The sequence below is a fragment of the Labrus bergylta genome, chromosome 10 (genome assembly GCF_963930695.1).
Source record: "Labrus bergylta chromosome 10, fLabBer1.1, whole genome shotgun sequence".
Classification (NCBI taxonomy): domain Eukaryota; kingdom Metazoa; phylum Chordata; class Actinopteri; order Labriformes; family Labridae; genus Labrus; species Labrus bergylta.
In genome coordinates this window covers 9,476,300-9,495,690 of record NC_089204.1, presented here as the reverse complement: position 1 = coordinate 9,495,690, position 19,391 = coordinate 9,476,300, and the positions used below count along the sequence as shown (strand labels likewise).

Genomic DNA, 19,391 nt, shown 5'->3' with positions numbered 1-19,391 from the left:
AAGAATACATTTTCACCCTATTTACATTTTCCTTCATTTGCTGTTTAGACTGATTAACCTTATGCATTGCTCAATGACCCCTAGCACTGACTTTCGGAAACAGTAGAGCATGTGGGCAGAACCCACTTGTTTGACAATAATAAAAATCTCACCAAACTTGTGAATAAATGCTCATCAATTGTTATTCAGACTTGGCTTCTTTTCAGCACATATCCAAAGAGGAGGGATGTAAAGAACATTATAGGTTAATGTTTTTTATTATAGTTCAATGTGTTAAGGCACAATACATACAGTAGATGTTGCTGACAAGGTGAACCATGTTTTTGCTCCAAGGCCAAACAAGCAGCTCTGTGCGACAGGGGAGCTGTGTCTGTGAGCACTGCCAGCAGACTCCAGATCTGATCGCCGAAGCATGCACTAACTCTGGACCGGCACTGGGGACAAAGATACATTTTGCAAAAACTGTGCCTCCACTGAGCTAATGGACTATGACAGGTGAAGTCACTGTCTTTATATGAGCCAAGGTGTAGGAAGTCCATGTGTAGGAGTCTTTGTGTTAATCAATTATAAAGACATAGGGCATTACAAAGTTGTTTGAGTTTGGTAGCTGCAGGTGAGTGAGTGCAAGAATATGTACCAGACCCCACACTTTCATAAACATGTCCATATTCCAATATTTTTCAGACATTATATACAACATTGTTAACTTGATCAGTGTTGGGGAAGCCACTTTGAAAGACAATAACTCAATCAATCAATCAATCAATCACTATTTGTTTAGCGCCAATTCATAACAAGTGTTATCTCCAGACGCTTTACAAAAGAGCATATGGGTTAATCTGCAGGAAGGATTTCTCCTTTGTATCCCTCGTGTTCCTGTTGTCCACACTTCCTTGCAGATGACGTGGAGGTCGGAGCAGGCCGTGCATGATGAAGACGGCGATGGTTGTCGGGACGACACAGTCCGATGGTGGAGGCTGAGCGTCAGGGATGACGGGTGGTAGTAGTGCCAGATCTCCTCGTAGAAGGTTGGGGGAGCTCCGTCTATTCAAGAGTCTTGCTTCTGCTGCCAGGACAAGGCCTCCTGGGCTTCTAACACAACACTTAAAAACTTTAGTTTTACTTTAGTTAATTCGACTATGCAGAAAAAGTAGCTTAATGTATTTTAAACAAAAACAAATAATGTGTTCATTGCTGACTTGTTCACAGGTCATACTGTAAATAAAGATAACAATTGGAAAGTGTAATGGTTTGGTTTTTGCTCCCCATGTTAATCAGACAGATACCTGCTTTTTTGAAAATAGATTCCAGGTGGGGGTATTTTACCAAGAGGAATAACTCAGACAGCCAAGCTGTTTCTACAAAAGCATTTTTTTTTTAAACCTCTAAATTATTTTTAAAGATTTTTGATTTTAAAGTACACGTAAATGGCACAGAAGTAGTTTAACATCTTTATTAACTATCCAAATTTAATTGTAGTTAAACCTTGAGCTATCTTTCTCAAGTTGAATTACTCATAGTTCACTACTTTATATAAATAATCAGTTATCATCTTTGGAGTGTGGAAGAAGGATCTTTATGAAATACACTGATATTGTCTGACATATTTAAAAAAAAAAGGTCAATGTAGGGTAATTTATATTCACACATTTAAACAAAGTTTTTATTCATTCTGTGGAGTCAAGTTTATTTTTTAAATCTAGTAGTGTGACTCAAATCTAACTTTCCACAAACTTGCATCTTTGACCTTTTGCTGTTCTCTCTCGCCTCCAACAAAACCCTGACACAAAGTTGTTCTGCTGATTGCCCCACGCCGGCCGTACTTTGATGGAACAAGAGCTAAATGGATAACATGACATTTAAACTTACATCTCTGGCTTTACTTTACAATAAAGTTTTACTTTCTACTCGGCCAAAGGCTGCTTTCCTAAGGGTCTGGAGAAAGCGCTAAAATGCCAAGAGTTTTTGTGTGTGTGTGTGTGTGTGGTGATGGTGTATAATCACCAAGTTAAATAGAGGGTACAGGTTGGGACGGGACTAAAAACAAAAGATGTAAGCTGCCTTCCATTCCCCTGTGTGTTCAATAATCTTTGCTCCATATTCAGGAAATGCCCTTGAAATATGGAGCAATCAACAATCAAAATTCCTTAATTTGAAACACTGCAAAGTTACCAGCGCAGAAATCACTTGCCATTTAATTTACCCAGGTACTATAAAACACTGCAAATGCATGCCTGTTGCTGCTAGACTAGAAAATCTGTGGAAGCAACTGTCCCACAAGGCTTGTCACATGGTTCTGACCTCCATGTAAATACAAACATATCTGAAAATGGAGCAGGCTGGCTCGCAGAATTATCATCTATGAGGAGAGAACAAATCTGTCAGAGATGTCAGAGGAACGAGCACATGGGAAAAACTCAGGCAAAAATCTCAAGCTACATCAAAAACACAGCAAAACAGGCAGCTTAACACCACGAGAAAAGTCACCATAATAAGACGTGAACGCGCACACAACTGAATGAGACGGAATGCTTTAACAGAGCAGTAAGGTGAAAACGGCTTTTATTGTAAGGTTGATGAGCTGAGTGGAAACAGGTGTGCATCGTCTGCTGCTGAGAGAGAATCTAGCCACACCCCCTGCCACACACATACCTGCAGGAGGAGGAGAACAGAAAGTGGAGGGGGAGAAAGAGAAAGAACAAACACAAAAAACCAACAACAAAACCAAAACAGAATCATCACATTAAAGTTACCATAGTGTTAGTAAGACTGTATTCTCGGCATTCAAATCTTCTGTGCAATATTACAGAGTAAAATCACAGCTGTAAATCATCACATTTTTCATAGAATGAAATAATTCATAACCTGATTTCTGTTGTTGTGGCCTAACTTTGGACAGCTGTCCTGCACCAAACCTCAAGTGTTGAAAATGAAGCTAATATGGAAGTGGAAAAATCTGAAGTTAATCAATGTCAATCAATCAATCAATCAATCAATCAATCAATCAATCAATCAATCAATCAGTAATTGTATCGCACCAATTCACAAGAAGTTTTATCTTGAGACGCTTTACAAAAGAGCATATGGGATAACGGCAGGATTTCTCCTTTGTATTCCTCGCATTCCTGTTGTCAACATTTCCTTGTTGGTGACGTGGAGGTCAGAGCAGTCCATGGCCAGTGGTGGCTGGACTTTGGGTGATAGTTGGGACAACAAAGTCCGATGGTATAGCTGGGCGTCGGGCAGTGGTTGTGGGACGACACAGTCTGATGATCACCTCGCTGAAGGTTGGGGGAGCTCCGTCTACTTGTCCACTTGTGGCTGGCTACAAAAGCCCAGGAAGTACCTTTACCCCCAAGTGGAAATGCTCATGACTATGGTATTAACATGTTTACAGCCTGGTACAAATTAGGTCTGAAAAGCTCATGTCTTTATTTGTATACACTGACAGGGGGATTTTTTAAATAACTCATCTGTTTTGATTATATATAGACTAAGAGTCATGCATAACTAAGCCACGGTCGAGCTGACTGACAGGCGGGAGCAGTAAAGCTGGTTTTCGAGGAGACTGAAGGCCCGCCTCAGCTCCGCCTCCAGCCTCCACTATGGTTGACCCAAAGTTATTTCCAGAACAGCATTTCCAATATGGCGTTAGGCTTCAAATATCAGCTACAGACACCAATGGCTGATGCCACTGAGACTACGTTGATGTTTTATTCTGTCAATGTTATGTGCCTAGTATATATTTTTGAATTGAAGTCTGTGAATGAAACTCTCAAACACGTCTTTGCATAACATATCATGGGAAAGCTTGGATGTTAACGTCCCTTTTTATGACAAAAATATTCTGGATTCATTGATTCCGACTGCCTGACCTAAATTCAACCACATGACCAAACACAGCAGCGAGGCCATCAGAGAAACACTGTCCTGTCTCCCTCCCCTTGGTGGCTTCTCTCCTCAGCAATACAGCTCCTCTTCCCCCTCCAACTGTGGGTCTGGGTCTGGATTTTGTCAAACTGGGAGGTCTAGCAGTCCTGAGAGGATGACTTAATACAACCGGCTTATTTCTAAAGAGGAAGAACTGGCCCATCGGGGATCCTGGGTAGGTTTTTTTTTTTACTCATCCCTGGTCTTTTTTTAAGGAAAAAGGAGGCCAGACAAAGCCAGAGAGAGAGAAAGAGAGGTAGTAATGCATGAGAACACGTCTCCCTCTCTCTCTCTCTGTTGGATGTGAAAGGAAACTGTGTGTGAGGAATCATACAAATGTGTATTTGTGTGTGTGTGTGAGTGAAAGAATGAAAACCCCTCCTTTGGATCTGTTAATTGGCCGCCTAATTACACACAGGGACAAATTCATTCCCATCCATCATTTCCCCCCAAAAGCACGAAGGGACACAGGACGATTAATGAGACATGAGTGCATGTCTGTGTGTAATCAATCTCCTTCATAAAAAGTTTATCAAACATGTTTATTGATATTTGATGTTTGTGTTGATGCAACAAGCTGAAGCCTGGTATGAATGGCTCAGTGTGTTTCAGCAGCAGCAGCAAAAATCATTGTTTCTACCCCGTTAGCTGAGGCATCAGCACAGCAGCTTTTGTCTGTGCACTTTATTCTTTGTAACTCTTCCACAGTCCCCCAGGAGAAGCTCCCCCATCCACTGTTCCCTAAAAAAGCACAGCAGCAGTCCACTACTGCAGGGCACTCGGTCTAACGCCGCCGCCTCAGAACTCAGAGGTGTTTCTATCATGAAAATATGACAAACACTTAAAATATCTGGTCTTTATCATATCTATTATTCACTGGAAAAAAATGCTTATTTGATTCTACACTGAGTGCATTACTAGTCTTACTGTCCTATTAGATATAAAGACTGAAAGAAAAAAAAAATCAATATGAGCCTATTTAGCAAGAGGATTAAGTGAAGAAACATGACCTTCAATAAAACAGTTTCTAAAACCCTTAAACGTCTCGTCGCCACTTCAGGTATAAACATATCATCAGGTGCTGTACACTGCAGCTCCTCGTTACGCAAACACAGCTCTGCTTTTAGGTCACAATCAATCAGCTGCAGACATATAGCACTACTGAGAGCCATAACACGAGCTGCACTCTAGTCTTCTGCTACAATTGGAAACAAATCAGCTGGTGGAGGTCTTTTATTTCATTTGACATTATGAACGGAGTTTGACCCTTTTTAGTCAGGGCTGTTCTTTTTTTTTTTTTTTTTTACATAAAAGTCAAGGTACAAAAAAAGTTCCCACATTTACTTTGCATCAATATGTCTGCCTGTGGCCTTCTTTGGTTGTGTCCTCAGAAACATGTAGATCATTTACAAACAAGATTTTTCACCTTTTAAAACAAAGCTCTGACTATTTCAGACCCCTTAAGGATACCTGGTAGAGAACTAATCATTTTAAATGACTTAAAAATTCTCCACTGGAATTTAGACTAAATATGACCGTAATATTCACTCATCGATATGAAGTTATAGACGTGACAAAATTAAATACATAAAATGGACAGCTGCGGATTTATATATACATAAGGAAAATACTCAACAATATATTAGCAAATTCAAACAGAAACAATTCCAATAAAGTACAAATAATCCCTTATTCATTGTATTCATTTGTGCCATTGAAGTGCTGCGCTTTAACAAAACTGGTTAATAAAAGGCTGTAAGCTGTGGGAGGATAAATGCCAGAAAACACACATTCACTCACACACAAACACACATACAGAGCTGTGTCGGTGTTGTTCAACAAAGCCTGCCTCCTGTCTGTTCAGGACGTGGTGAGGTAAAGGCCTCTTCATTACTGGTCAGCCCCCCACGCTGACCCCTCTCATAGCTCCTCAGTTCCTGGAGGAAGTGATTCTGTCAGCATGTAAAGACGGGAGCGGAGAGGCTGGACGAGCATCTTTCCGCCCCGGCCTGCAGCCATGGAAAGGAGGCTGCTTGTATATGGTGAGAAATGGAGGAGTTTCACAAGTGCTTTGTGTACCAGCCACATACAGCTGCATCAATAGGCCTGTCAAGTGAGTTATCCCTCATTCACTGCTCCTTTCTCTTAAAACACACAGAATCTGGCTGACATGGCCAAGCTGACGCTCCAATACATTCCTGCTTCAATGTTTAAGGCTGGAATTAAACATTTAGACTGAAGATATTCTGTTCACTGTTAAAGCAAACCCGACAGGTCTATCTATTTCTTGTATAAATCTTTTCACTTACATTACCACGATCGACATTAAGTTCTATTTCAAATAGTGTTTCCAGGCGATACATTTTTCTTAATATTTCAAGTTGACTTCATCGGTAAAATAACACAAACTAACACTGATAGTTCTTCTGCTGTTTGTGGTTTCTTGGGTTGCTGGGAGCTCACACTCAGTGTTGCACTAAGTGTTGCGACTGAAGACAACCTCTAATCAATGAAACGTGCAGGCTGGACACACAGCAGCGTCTCTTCTGAGGCTCCCCAGCAGGCAATTACTGTGTTTGGGGAAAATAAATGAAATGACTAACAAAATAGGTCAAATTAAGTGTTTCCAAAAAAACACTAACAGAACCTCCCTAATTGCTGGTCCCTGAAGGCACAAAAATACAAAAACAACAAAACATTATATTTCCCAGGCCGATGACAAGGAAGAGGCCGAAGAGCTGAGAATGGAGGACAGGCTGAAGGGAAGAAAAGGACACAGCATGGTTGGTGTAATTACATGTTTTGCCATCATCGGCAGTGTGTGCACCGTCCGTCAATCAACATCAGCGAGTCTGGAGCTGGAGCAGATGGCGTAGGAAGGAATTGAGCTGGTCATTGACTTTGCTTCTGCTAAGGACGGGAAGAGGGAGGCAACAGATTCAAAGGACACTCCTCTGAATCAAAGACTATATTGTATGTTGGCAAACTATTGAGCTGTGCCAGGATGGCCTCAACTAGAAGAAGCTAATTAGATATAGAGGATATGATAAGGCAGAGACATAAATCAATACAGAGGCCTTCTCGTCTTTTTTGATTTTACTCTTAAGATATTGTCCAGATTTCAGATGTCCTCATACTACTTTTGTTATGAGAAGGTGGAGGAGCAAAAGACAAATTTGCTCTCTGTGAAAACAATTAGTTTGCTGAATCTCCTAACAGACCATTTCCCGTTTCACGGCAGCCTCTGTTGTGACTTAATCTTCTGCTAAATAAAATTAGAGTGTGACTTCCTGTGCGACATTTGGTCCAGTGTAGCGCGGAGCAAATAATGGTGTGGAAGACAGAGAGCAGTCTTTGAAGCTGCTGCCGATGAATCAGGTTAGAGAGAGACTTTGAGCCATAATGACATTTCCTCCACACTCTTTTGGGGGGGGGGGGGGGGGGGGGGGGGGGGGAGGATTTGGAGCTGGAAATTGCACCTTAGTGCTAAACGAAGCCTGAGCTTTAATTAACAGCAGCTACACAAAAGGTGATGGACATTACCCACAGTTCACAGCTCTCATGTTTCAATCCCTCCTCACTAAAGGAAGTGTCTGGGAAATTTGGGCAGGTGTCGAAGGAAAACAAAATAACACGCAAGCAGCCCTCCATTGTGATTAAATCACCGGCACAGTCATTGTGATTTTTCAAAGGGCACAGTCTGATCCTCTGCTCCATACCTGACTAACACACACCTCTAAGGCTTAAAGGTAAAATCCAGCTTAAGGCCCTTTGAAACTGTAACAAACCAGTCTGTGCTGAAGTGTCCTGCATTTCTGAAGTCTTTTGAGAAAAAACGTGATAAATCACAGTCCTTTAATTTTTTGGTTCATTATATAAAACAGAATATGATCACCAAAAATGTATACAGTTCCACATATTGTAAAAAAGCTGTCTCTCATGCAAAGACCTTAAAGTCACACACAAGTCCATAGTAGAAATGTATCCAACAGTAACCAACATTTTTTAGATACATATATTTTATACACAATCATTTGACTAACTAATTATGAAAAATAAAGTAAATTGGACATGTATGTCATCAACAATCCAGAGAGGAGATTTAAATTGAATGTGGAGCTAAACTGAGACCTTGAGTTTAAACTGAACATACAGATACTTAACCAGTCTGTACACTACTCAAGCAGCTGGAGTGTTAGACCAATCAGAGATACTTTTGTAGAAAGGAAAAAATATTTCTGAAGGTGGCCCTGAGAGGCGATCCATCCTCGTCTAAAGTTAATATTATTATGTTTTATATATATATATATATATATATATATATAAGAACAGAGGAACAAAACAAAATACACTTCACAAAAGATCCAGACCCATTAACACTGTTAAAAAAACAACTTGCTAACTTTGCTTTTCTGTACAGAACCATTACAACATGAATCTATATTATGAGAACTGAACTGTGTTGTCAGTATAAACATGCTATGACTGGACACATGTTCTATAAAAATGTCTCTTTATGTAGATCACATTGTAAACTGGGCAGCTTTTCTCTTCCAAGTCTTTTTACTGTTCAAAACATGAAAAGGAATGAAATCCAGGAATGTAACGAATGTAAATTCAAACCGGATTCTCAATGTCACAACACACATTCACTGATGTGTGTGTGGTATGTTGTTTTTGAAGCAGTTTTGGTTTGAAATCCCACAAAAACTGAAGAGCTTAAAAAACTGCCCCCTTATTTGTCCTAAATCCTTGAAGTGATATGTCTAAAGGATGTGGCTGTGCCCTCCATGAAATGCCGTCCTGAGAAGGTAGGGGTGTGTTCATGGAACGGTAGAAACAAAATGTGTCACAGTGGCTTGTAATTGCTCACTGGGGGGCTACAAGGTTAACATTGGTTCAGACAGAACAATTCACAGACATACTTCCCTTTGGCAGAAGCTCAAGGCTGCAGAACCTGTGGGACTGTTCCTCACAGTGCAAACAATAAATTCGGCTTCACCTTCAGTATTACAAAAAGAGCTGAATGAACCCTGAAAAGGCAGTGTGGGATGCACGTCTTTCATTTCACTGAAATTAAATGGCCTCAATATAATTCACTGATACACTGCTGCTGTGTAATCTCCGACTGGAATCACAAACAGAATGCCTGCGTCGATCTTTTTTTCCCCTCATGTGGAAACTACATAGGAACCATGTAACTGTATTTCTAACTGCTCATAGTGCAGGCAAATTATTGATTTCAATGCACTGTCTGAAATAAATCCTGGATATTGATTTTATGTCACTTGTTCTTCCGTTGCCCGCATCCAGTCTTAACAGGTGGAAGGGTGGCAGCTTTCCCGGCACAGGGGAGAGGACGCAATTGTGACCTGAGCAAAAGACAAACTGTTGTCACTTTTAACTTAAACTACATTATGTATAAAACAATGATTCTGACTCCGTAACTGAAGTCACAGTGAAGTGACATGGTGGTTGTACAGATCTGTCACAAAAAGAATAAGACATGTACATAATCCTGTCAACAAAGGCCAAACATTTGATGTTTTGAGTTTTGTGAAACACATTTCTTTTTCATACTTCATGACTATTGATAACATGTCCTGGATCTTTACGCTAATCAGACACACATCACATTAAACACTATCGGCAGGTTTCATAAAGAATTTGTCAGGTTAAATAAATAATAAGCAATAAAACAGATGTTGTCATATTTCCCTCGTCAGAAAGTCAAATGAAGGCGATGAAACTTACTGGTAAAGTGTTAGGACTCCAGGGCATCCCGCCGTCTCAGCAGGATCCTCTGCAGCTCCTCGTTTTTGTCGTTTGTTGCTGGAGCCACTGTCTTTGGTTGGTGGGAGGTTCTATTGAAACTCTCCTGGACAGTTTGAACAAGATAGAAAACCAACAAAGAAAGGCCGTGTGTTCAGACGCAACAGAAAGGAAAAGGCCCTTTGCAGCATACAATGAGCAAATTGCACTCAGACTGTTGAGTATTCATAATTACAAAAATGTATATACTGTAGGCTTACGCTTATTTTCTCTGCTTGGCTTCATCTCATATGACAGTTATTATATTGTTGTTAGCTCTCAAAATGTTACACCTCTCATTCGTAAAACATATGACAGCTTTTTCAACCTTTGTCAAATTGTATTATTTTTGAATATGAAATTCTGGTGTGAGCACATCTATGTAGAAAGTACAAAACAGAGGCTGTTATCCTTTGTAAACACACAGAAAGTTCATGCAGTAAAAGATGGTTTGTAAGGACATTTGATTGTTTTAAAGTCCCATTACCATGATTCCTTTAAGTTCCTGATAGGCAGAATTAGAGGGCAGCCTCTCCATCTGATAAAAGGAAAATAGGAGGAAAGAGATGGCTTTGGTAAATAAACAGCAGTCTGACACATTATACTTATTTTTCCTCATTCAGCACTTAGAGGCTAAACTGCACCTCTTACCACAGTGACGAGACACTGTAGGCAAGCACGCGGATGTATGCTTTCTACAAGACGCAAATGTGTAAACACACAATCATTTTGAGTCACGTCAATTTTCCCATCCTCATTATTTATAATTACCTCGTAGAGCAGGTCCTAATGCTATCTAATTTGTCTGAGTTGTTGTGGTGGAGGAACACACAGACTAAAAGATGTCTTGGCCATATGTCATGTTTTATCAAAACAAGCAGCTCCCAGATAATCCCACACACTGATGGATTTAAGAGCCCTGAACAATACACGCTGATGTCTGCAGCCAGTGATTTAGTTTGCCGATTTCAACAAAGATGACAACACATTTTCTGTCACAATCAAGGCAAAAATCACACACATGCACATTCTGTAATCACTCCTCAATCCCATGTGTTCATGTCTTTTACTTTTCAACTAACTTTCTGCAGATGGCGCTCTTCAATATGTCTGTCTTAAACTGGGAATGTTATACACATAACTCCATGTGTTACACGACCCACAAAGAGGTTTTACAACTACCAACACAAGGCCTGAGATGTCTAAGTTATGTGTGCAATAAGTAAGTCCAGCAGCTACAGATAATTCACATGAATATAAATCACAAGACATATTAATAAATGAATTAGCAAGTTCCTTTATTATTATTTCAGACCCTGCTGTGTTTCTATAATATCCCCATAGTTACTGAAAACACTTAAGTAAACTTCACTGCTGAGATTGAGCTCAATACTTATGATACTTCTTTTCTAATGTCACTATACAATATATTGTTATATTTCAAACAAAGTCAGTGTCACCTATTTTATGACCTCATGATCTCTAATGCAAATATTAAGATTGTGTCCACTGTGATGTAAACCATTGGTTTATGGACTATTGTTTCAAAGCCCTTAGTTTTTATTTAGCTTTTCTTTTAACCTTTATTGAAGCAGGTAATCAACCCTTTGAGATCAAGATCTCTTTCATAAGGTGACCTGGCCAAGAGGGCAGCAGCACACATCATAAATAAATATCAGATGACCAAGAGACAGAGACAGTTCACATACAACTAGTGTTTATGATGAACCACAAACTGTTTACAGAGGATTAAATTATCCAATCAAGTTAGATGTAGGGTCATGTTGTCATCTACTTCCACACAATCTGGCTACATTTTTTAACCATTGGAGCGACTCCCGCTGGCAGTCGGTAAGAACATGAATTATGCAACTTCTTGATTGGCTTCAGTCTTCTGACCCTGTGTCCATGTTCACTTCTTTTTGCACTTTGCATTATTCCTATTTATCTGAGTTTAGATTTACCACAGTTACACATGAGCTATTGTAGCGACTCATTTAGCATGTGACTGATTGACCCTTCTCATGACAGCAGTACAAACAGATACAGAACAAGAGGAACGATGTGAGTATAACCATGCACGTCTTTACCTGTCTTCTGGTTCTGGTTCTGGTGGGTGAGTGAGTAACAGGTCGAAGTTGAACACCTTTCTTGATCCTTTGCATCATTTCGTCCACGGCCTGCTGCCTGACGTCCACCCCTGTGAGTGTCAGACACACAGAGCAGGAGAGACAAAGATATGTCACCAACAAGCTTTAATTGTCTTTTTCAACAGAAGTGACACTATTTAGCAGCTTCACTGACTTTAAATGGGAGTCTGCCGGGGAAACAGTGCCAAGAACCAAAGTGAGTTTAAATGATTTTGAGAGGTACCAGGCGCTGCGTAATTCACAGGCATCATTAGCCCTGCACTTGAAATATAGCTCATTTGGATTTAAAAGCTTAAAAACGACAGAAGCCCACAGGACCTATTTATAAAGTTATTTTTGGGAGAAACTCCAGACTTTTCCCTGTTGACTATCCTGGAAATATTGACTTTAATTCATTTGGATCCTTGTTAATAACAGGATCAACAGAGCAACAAAGTACATCTGCATCTTACTGTTAAAAAACTCATTATAATTCCAAAAACATGATGAAAACAGAGGCGTGTTTCAAAAGAATAATAATAAATACATAGATAACAAAACCAGAGATTACAGTAGAATAATGGATTAGGCTTAAGAAATGGAACAATAGATAATCAATGCTTTGGCTGTTTATTTGATAGCATTCAAAGCACACCTGCAGGGTTCAAAGCCTTTGTAAAATGTGAGGTTACCAAAGATATCGTGCAATCAATGAATTTGTTTTTTCTGTGAGAAAACACAAACAATATTTGGCAATTTTAAACCACAGGTTTTGAGAAGGAAGAAGATTTTAAAAAGTTGACAAAAGATTCTGCAGTAATGCAGAGCCCATCGGCAAAGAAATGTGAGTATTTGGTTTTCTTACACAGAGCATTCAGTGGCAAACATAATGTAACTATTGTCAGTAAAATGTCTTTACATGTCTCACAAAAACTATTTGTGGTAAAGAAATAGTGAAAGACTGTTCTTCTGATGTGAGTCGAAGATCCTTGGGTGGCTTGGGTAGCACTGTGATTCCAACAAATACACTGTGCATAGTGCTTAATTCAGGCTTCATATATTCAAAAACTCTTTAGCAAATTGAGGACGCATCTTAGTTTGTTCAATCAACATAGACGCCCTACCTTCTACAACGAGTCAAGGCCTCCTTCTTTTGTGCAAATTGAAGAGTTTAATGTGTTGACCTAATAGGCCATGATGAAGGTTTAATTTCTAATGCACAACCTGCAAAACACTTGTCCTTTGCAAAGACAAGTAAAAAGGATAAATCTGAAAGGCAAACAGAGCCTGTGCTCCTTCACTAATATTCATGAGAAATAGCAGCTTCAAGGAGAATAAAAAAACTAAATGAACATTGAATCGTAAATAGAATAACAAGCACACACGGCATGTTTGAATGGTGAGAGTAAGACTTACCGAATGTCATCAATAAAGCTCAGAACACACTCAGAACACAAGTGATTATCAAAAATGTTGCATAGACAACAAAAACATTTAAAAGATTAAACTTGAAATTGAATACTCTTCTGATGTCTCGACTATAGGAGAAAACAATCCTTCATTTGTTTTATTCATGTACATGTATTGTTGTTGTCTATAGTATTTATTTCAGCCTCTGTGTATTTCCCTCCAGTTGTCCTCACGTGTGTCTCGTTAGTCTCCCCTGTGATTGATTACCCAGTATATTTAGTCAGTAGGTGCTTCTACACAATCTGACAGTAGATAGTCCCTTCTATCTGTGCTGAATACTGTTCAGTAGGCACGCACAGTAAGATGATTTTTTGGGGGGCTTTTTACCATTAATTACTATTATAAATGTTATCACTATTCACACTACCTTGACCATTTCTAATACTTGTACTTTAAATAACTTCTTTTACTGCAAATTTACTTTAAAGTAAATAGAAATAAGAGTGTATACTGTAATTAAACAGGTGCATTATTTGGAACATCGAAGAAAGAGCAGATTACAGAGTCAAATTAGCAGTTTGTGGATGTCATACCTGGTGTCTCAGCAGAGTCTTTGTCCACCAATGGGATGTCAGTACTAATGTTTCTTCTCTTCCGGATCAATGACAATAGTGAACTACAGAAGAAGAACAAGTGGATATCAGCTGGTTATGAGTACTGCTTTCACTGCAACAGACCAAAGTCATGAAACAAACAAGGTTTTTAGTGAACTTTTTGGCTATTACATGCACAGCATTATGTCATAATATGTCACCAAAACTGTTGAGGCTTCAGAATTGTCCAAAGATGGCAGATAAAAAAAAGGAAAAAAAAATTCCCTTCCATGACCAATAAAAATACGTCTGTAAATCTGCTGCTCGCTTACAAAACAGCAACAAAAATGGCTCCTCCTCACTTTAACTCTTTCATCCAGGTTTACACTCCCTCCCGCCCACTACGCTCTGCCAATGAAAGGCGTCTGATCCAACCTTCACAACAGGGTCCTAAGACGCTAACTAGACTCTTCTCCTCTGTTGCCCCCCGGTGGTGGAATAAACTTCCAAACTCCATTCGATCTGCAGAGTCCCTTCGGACCTTTAAGAAAAAGCTAAAGACCCAGCTCTTTAATGAATACCTACTAACTTAATGATGATGGTCTCGATATTAATGATGATGATGATGATGATGACAATGGTTTTGTTTGATAACGGCGTCTCTAAGATGGTTTCTATACTGATTAGCGCTCTCAAGAACTGCCGTCAATGTTGTGCTTTGCCTCTGTGCAATGCCTGTCAGCACCTGTGTGTCCAATCGGACTCAAAGCTGATCGGTTGCAATTACTGACGTTGTTTCCTTTTTCTAGATCCTTGCTTGTGTTGTACTTACTCTCTGATGTATGTCTAAGTGAATTGTAGAGTTGTAGAAATCTAGTGTTGTAGTACTTGAATCGGTCTTGGTCTTAAGACCACTTTTTGAAGGTTTCATCCCGGAATTGAAAACATTTTTACTCGGTCTTGTCTGGGTTTCAGACTGGACAAACTCGTGTTTTCAAATCAAGACTGTTCAAGACAACCACTTCCAGGCTATTTTCCAACATCATTCCTGTGATTAGAAGGAAAACACCTCTTTCTAAAAGAACGAATAACTTCAATTCATTCACAATTCGATTTTTATTTCTCGTTTATGGCCGCAACCTTCCCAATGCAAAGGACTAAACGAGTGACACTCCCCCTGTACACTAGATGATTTTTCATTTATATTAATGGTCTTGGTCTTGTCTCAGTCTCGATCCCTAAATGTCTCAGTCTCGTCTTGGTCTTGTCTCGGTCTTGGAGACCTCTGGTCTCAGGTATATCTTGTTCTTGGTTAGTGTGGTCTTGACTACAACACTATGTAAATCCAACAAAAAGCGCTGCAGTCTGGTTGTGTTAAGGCACCAAAACTATTTGAGAAATAAATAAAAAAAGAAATTTGTTCTGTTTAAATATGAGTCATCATGAAGATAATAAAAAAGAAAGTAGAGACACATTATGCTTTTATTCAAAACATTAAAAAAATAAATAATTTAACAATGACTTTTGGTATTGCAAGGTTAACAATTAGAGCGTCATTGATGCAAGTTGTGTGTGTATGACCCATCTATCACCCGGGCAACCACCAAACTGGACTTTGTGCCTCTACATGCTTTTTTCCCTTTAGTAAAGGTTTTTCTGTAAATAAAATGCTTCCATTTAAAACAGTTTAATTAAAAAAAAAAAATCAAAGTGAATTCAAATCCAGAAAATGGTTTGATCAACTGCCATGAGACCAGTTGGCACATTAACTCTAATCAATCTAATAAATCCAAAAGTCAGCATTGTAAACCTATTTTGCATACTGGTGATTGAATGTGATCGAACCTGAGTGGGTTGGAGGTTGGGGGTGCTGGGGCCGGGGGAGGAGGAGGTGGTGGGGGAGGTGGTGGTGCTGGTGCTGGGGGTGGGTTAATGGCTGCCTGCAGCTTCTTCTGGAGCTCTTCAACTGGCCAAGAGAACACATCGGTTAAAATAAATACACAGCAACATCGCAGAAAACAGACCCTGAACAACAGCTAATGGTCTTCCAGGATGACAATAGATGTGAAGAGCATCTCATGGTCACACTTTAAAGCAGATGGGGCCTGTTTGGATGGTTGTAGCCTACATAATCAGTGCTACCTCACACAGTAATGAATCTGCATTGTCCTCTCTAGTAAATAGTGTAAAGCCCACAGGAGGCCATCCTTATGCTCTGAAAACATCTTCACCTGTGAAGCGCAGATCTTTGACCTCCACAGCAGCCTTGGAGAACTTGTCAAGATAATCCATCTTCTCCTCCTCCATAAGCTCTAGTTTACGCCTCAATGCTGTCAGATCCTTCTGAGCCTCACAGCTCCTCAGCCTCTCCTCCATCTGCTTTATCTGAGAATGAGAAAAATATAGAGTCTATCTTTTATACCACAAAAGGCCTGTATCGATTATGAACAAGCGTCCAGTTAACTTATCAAACTTCTTATTAGCATGAACCGAATAGTGGCTATTAGAGGTTGATTTAATTATTTTCTTTATAAATGTGTTACTTGAAAAGAAAAATGTTAATCTATAAAATAATATTTTTGTTTGTATTCTACATCTTTCTGTGAAAAAAAAAACCAACAGCTCAGCAGCATTTTATTGGCTCTAGCTCCTGCTGTGATGATTTCTGATAAATAGCGTTGGGTAGCTGCCAGCTGACATTTAGTCGTCTGCTCCACAACCCCAGTTCCTTAACTAGTCTTTTAATTGTTCCTAAATGAAGGGTATGTCTCACCTCCACCCCAGTTCCAGCAGAGATCAGCGATCCCACTCAGCTCTAATTGTTTTCCATCAGAGCCTGAGAAGGTGGGAGTGAGCTGGAGGCAATGCTGCTGTTTTTAATTATTAATCCCAGAGGTCAGATCCTCAAGGTTTTACTGGTATGACCTGTGATTATTCACCACGCATTCCCCCTTGCTGAAATTAACCAGATAATTCTTGCTTTGATGCATATGAATTCAAAACATTTCATGTGTAAAGCCAAAAAATTGTAAAAATGCATTTACACATTTTGTTTTTTTAGTGGGCAAAGCGTGAGCTTTATCTTGACAAACCTGGGTAATACTAATATACATTCAATGTCTGTTAAACTATAGATGTTTCTGTGATCACACACGTATGAATTGAAAAAAAGATCAAAAACTGATCTTTTCTAGATTGATTTATTGAATCTGTTAAATCGTAGTTGAGCTGGGGCTTTATTTTTTTTAGCAGACAGACGTCTGGTGTTTTACATCTTGTGCAGATCTACATTTTAAGAGCAGGTTTTGATAATACTTTTATTTTTAGTATTCGTTTTCTGGCAGGCTCTAAAATGTCCACGTGTCATTTGAATTTAAAGTTCTTAGGTTGTTGCTTTTAAATAAGGAAACTAATTCAATGTAATATCTTCAATAAGACAGTAAGAGGCTTATCAAAGATGCCTAAATCAGATAATCAGATAATAATTGATAACTTATTTTGCTTTTATAAAATAAATATAACATAGAAATATAGAAATACTACGTGCTTATGAGTTATTATTCAGGATGCCAACATGTCAGCGTGTGGCTACACTTCCTTACACTTTTCTTCTTTACAGTTCCTCAATGTCAGCTTTTAAGAGTCCAGTTTGTACACACCTGATCTTGGTGCTCAAGCCTCTGGGACTCCAGATCTTTGGTCAGTCTGGTGACCTGGCTGAGGGCTTCTTGTAGAGCTTGACTGGGCAAGGAACTCTGCATCAGGATCTGACTCTGTCTCTTTAGCTGCTTTTGCTCAACCAACATCTTTAAAAAAGATCACAAAAAAATGGATAATCCGTACACATGAAATAGAGTAAGTACACATTGTTGCAATGGACAAAACAGCAAAATGATAATTATTATTAGCGTAGAGTGTTACTGTGAAAAGTTACCGCTCTGGCAAACTTCTCGGCCTCTGTTCTCAGGTCCTGCTCCAAGCTCAGGGCGTCCTGCAAGGTTTCAAATTCCTCCACAGCAAAGTGAGACACTGAAAAGGGTTTCCAAATGGTGTTATTTGTTCCTTTCTACAGAACAGAGCATTACAATAAAAAACAAAGTCTCAAAACTTACCTCTGTTATATTTGCCCAGGAGCTTCTTCTGCTGCAATGTCTCAGCAATTAAAACAGTGTTATCATGTTTCTCTTTCAGCAGCTGCAAAGGTTAGAAGGGACGGAGTAGCAGAGGAAAAACAAAGATGAAGTATACAAATAGTTACTAACAGTTCTATTTCACAGACATTCACAGAAATACTTTTCAGATCAGATTCCTGAAGCAACAGGTTTTATTCAACTCCAGTCAACAACTGGTTTTTTTAATGTAATTCTTTACAGTAACCAACTTATTTGAGTTTTAAATTAAAATACACAGTGCTATAAACTTAAAAAATTGGTTTAGTTTTTGATTAGCTTTATTGGTTAACCTCCATGAACTGAAATCATAAAACAAGGCCAACAAAGTAGGATGAGTTCTGCCCAGCCCATACTGCCTGCCTGTGCAGCATGTGACTGACACCTCAGTCACATGAAAATGCTGTGGCTTACAAAGTAAAAATCATAGGCACCAAAACGACACATATTTTGACACTGTGGATAACCAATGAGGCCAAAAGTTTAGATGTTTCTTCATTATAGCAGTTTGGTGAGTTTTAGTCATCTTCTTATTGACAGTTTTACTCTACATGTTTTGGCTACAGAACCAAGACCACACGTTTACAGTTCACTTTCTATTAATGAAGCAGCAGGTTGAATCATGCACTAGTCCAAACTTGTGAGCTTGTATATTTCTTTGTCCCAGCTTAATGATATAGAGGTACAATCAAACATTTGTGTTGTATATCCAAACTGAGAGAGGAAAAACAAAAAAAACATACCTCCTCTCTGGTATGCTTCAGTTGATCTCTCGCTGCCTCAAGATCCAACATTGCTTGATTTTTCTCCTTCAGTGTGAATTCCAATTGACTTTGAAGGTCTGAAACAGAACTGAAGCAGTGTTAAACTATATCACATTCAAAATTAATCTTGTTTTCATTTCACTTAACACTTTATATGTATATATTATATAAATCTACAATAAAACCAAGGTTAGTGTGTCCAGCCTCTATCTAATGCTGAGGACATACTATAGTGTATCATACCAGTATATGCAGTAAAGTAGTGAGAACAGAGGTGAACATACGGTCATAGTTGTCATAGCTATTCCTTTTGTCTTTATATATATCTAAATGAATACACTGTGACATTATAAAACAACAGCTGCATTAACAGACTGTTTTGTTGTTCAAATAAGATTTTGTCTGCCATCTGCTGCATGTGTCAACTGCATGAAATTCTGGAATTTCTGTGGCCACGAATTTCAAATAACACCCTTTTGTTCAGAAATTTGAGAATTACACAGAGATTGAATCTGGTAATAGAAAGCTGCTCACAGCAGGAACAGGTAGAGACATTTAGGAGGGTACTTAAGCAGAAAAAGGTCG

The 19,391-nt window shown here is 39.1% G+C and overlaps 1 protein-coding gene across 1 annotated transcript in view; it reads right to left on the bottom strand.

Annotated features, from left to right (window-relative positions):
* Positions 1-7,771: 7,771 nt before the first annotated feature.
* shtn1 (shootin 1) overlaps positions 7,772-19,391 on the bottom strand; it is a 29,163-nt gene continuing 17,543 nt past the window's right edge. Inside the window, exons 6-16 of the mRNA XM_020626661.3 lie at positions 18,786-18,883; positions 17,986-18,067; positions 17,808-17,902; positions 17,533-17,679; positions 16,105-16,258; positions 15,719-15,839; positions 13,874-13,956; positions 11,832-11,941; positions 10,229-10,279; positions 9,685-9,808; positions 7,772-9,302 (exon numbers count right to left, since the gene is read on the bottom strand). Of these exons, the coding sequence (XP_020482317.2) occupies positions 9,695-9,808; positions 10,229-10,279; positions 11,832-11,941; positions 13,874-13,956; positions 15,719-15,839; positions 16,105-16,258; positions 17,533-17,679; positions 17,808-17,902; positions 17,986-18,067; positions 18,786-18,883 (1,055 nt within the window). The 3' untranslated portion in view covers positions 7,772-9,302; positions 9,685-9,694. The remainder of the gene's footprint in view (positions 9,303-9,684; positions 9,809-10,228; positions 10,280-11,831; positions 11,942-13,873; positions 13,957-15,718; positions 15,840-16,104; positions 16,259-17,532; positions 17,680-17,807; positions 17,903-17,985; positions 18,068-18,785; positions 18,884-19,391) is intronic.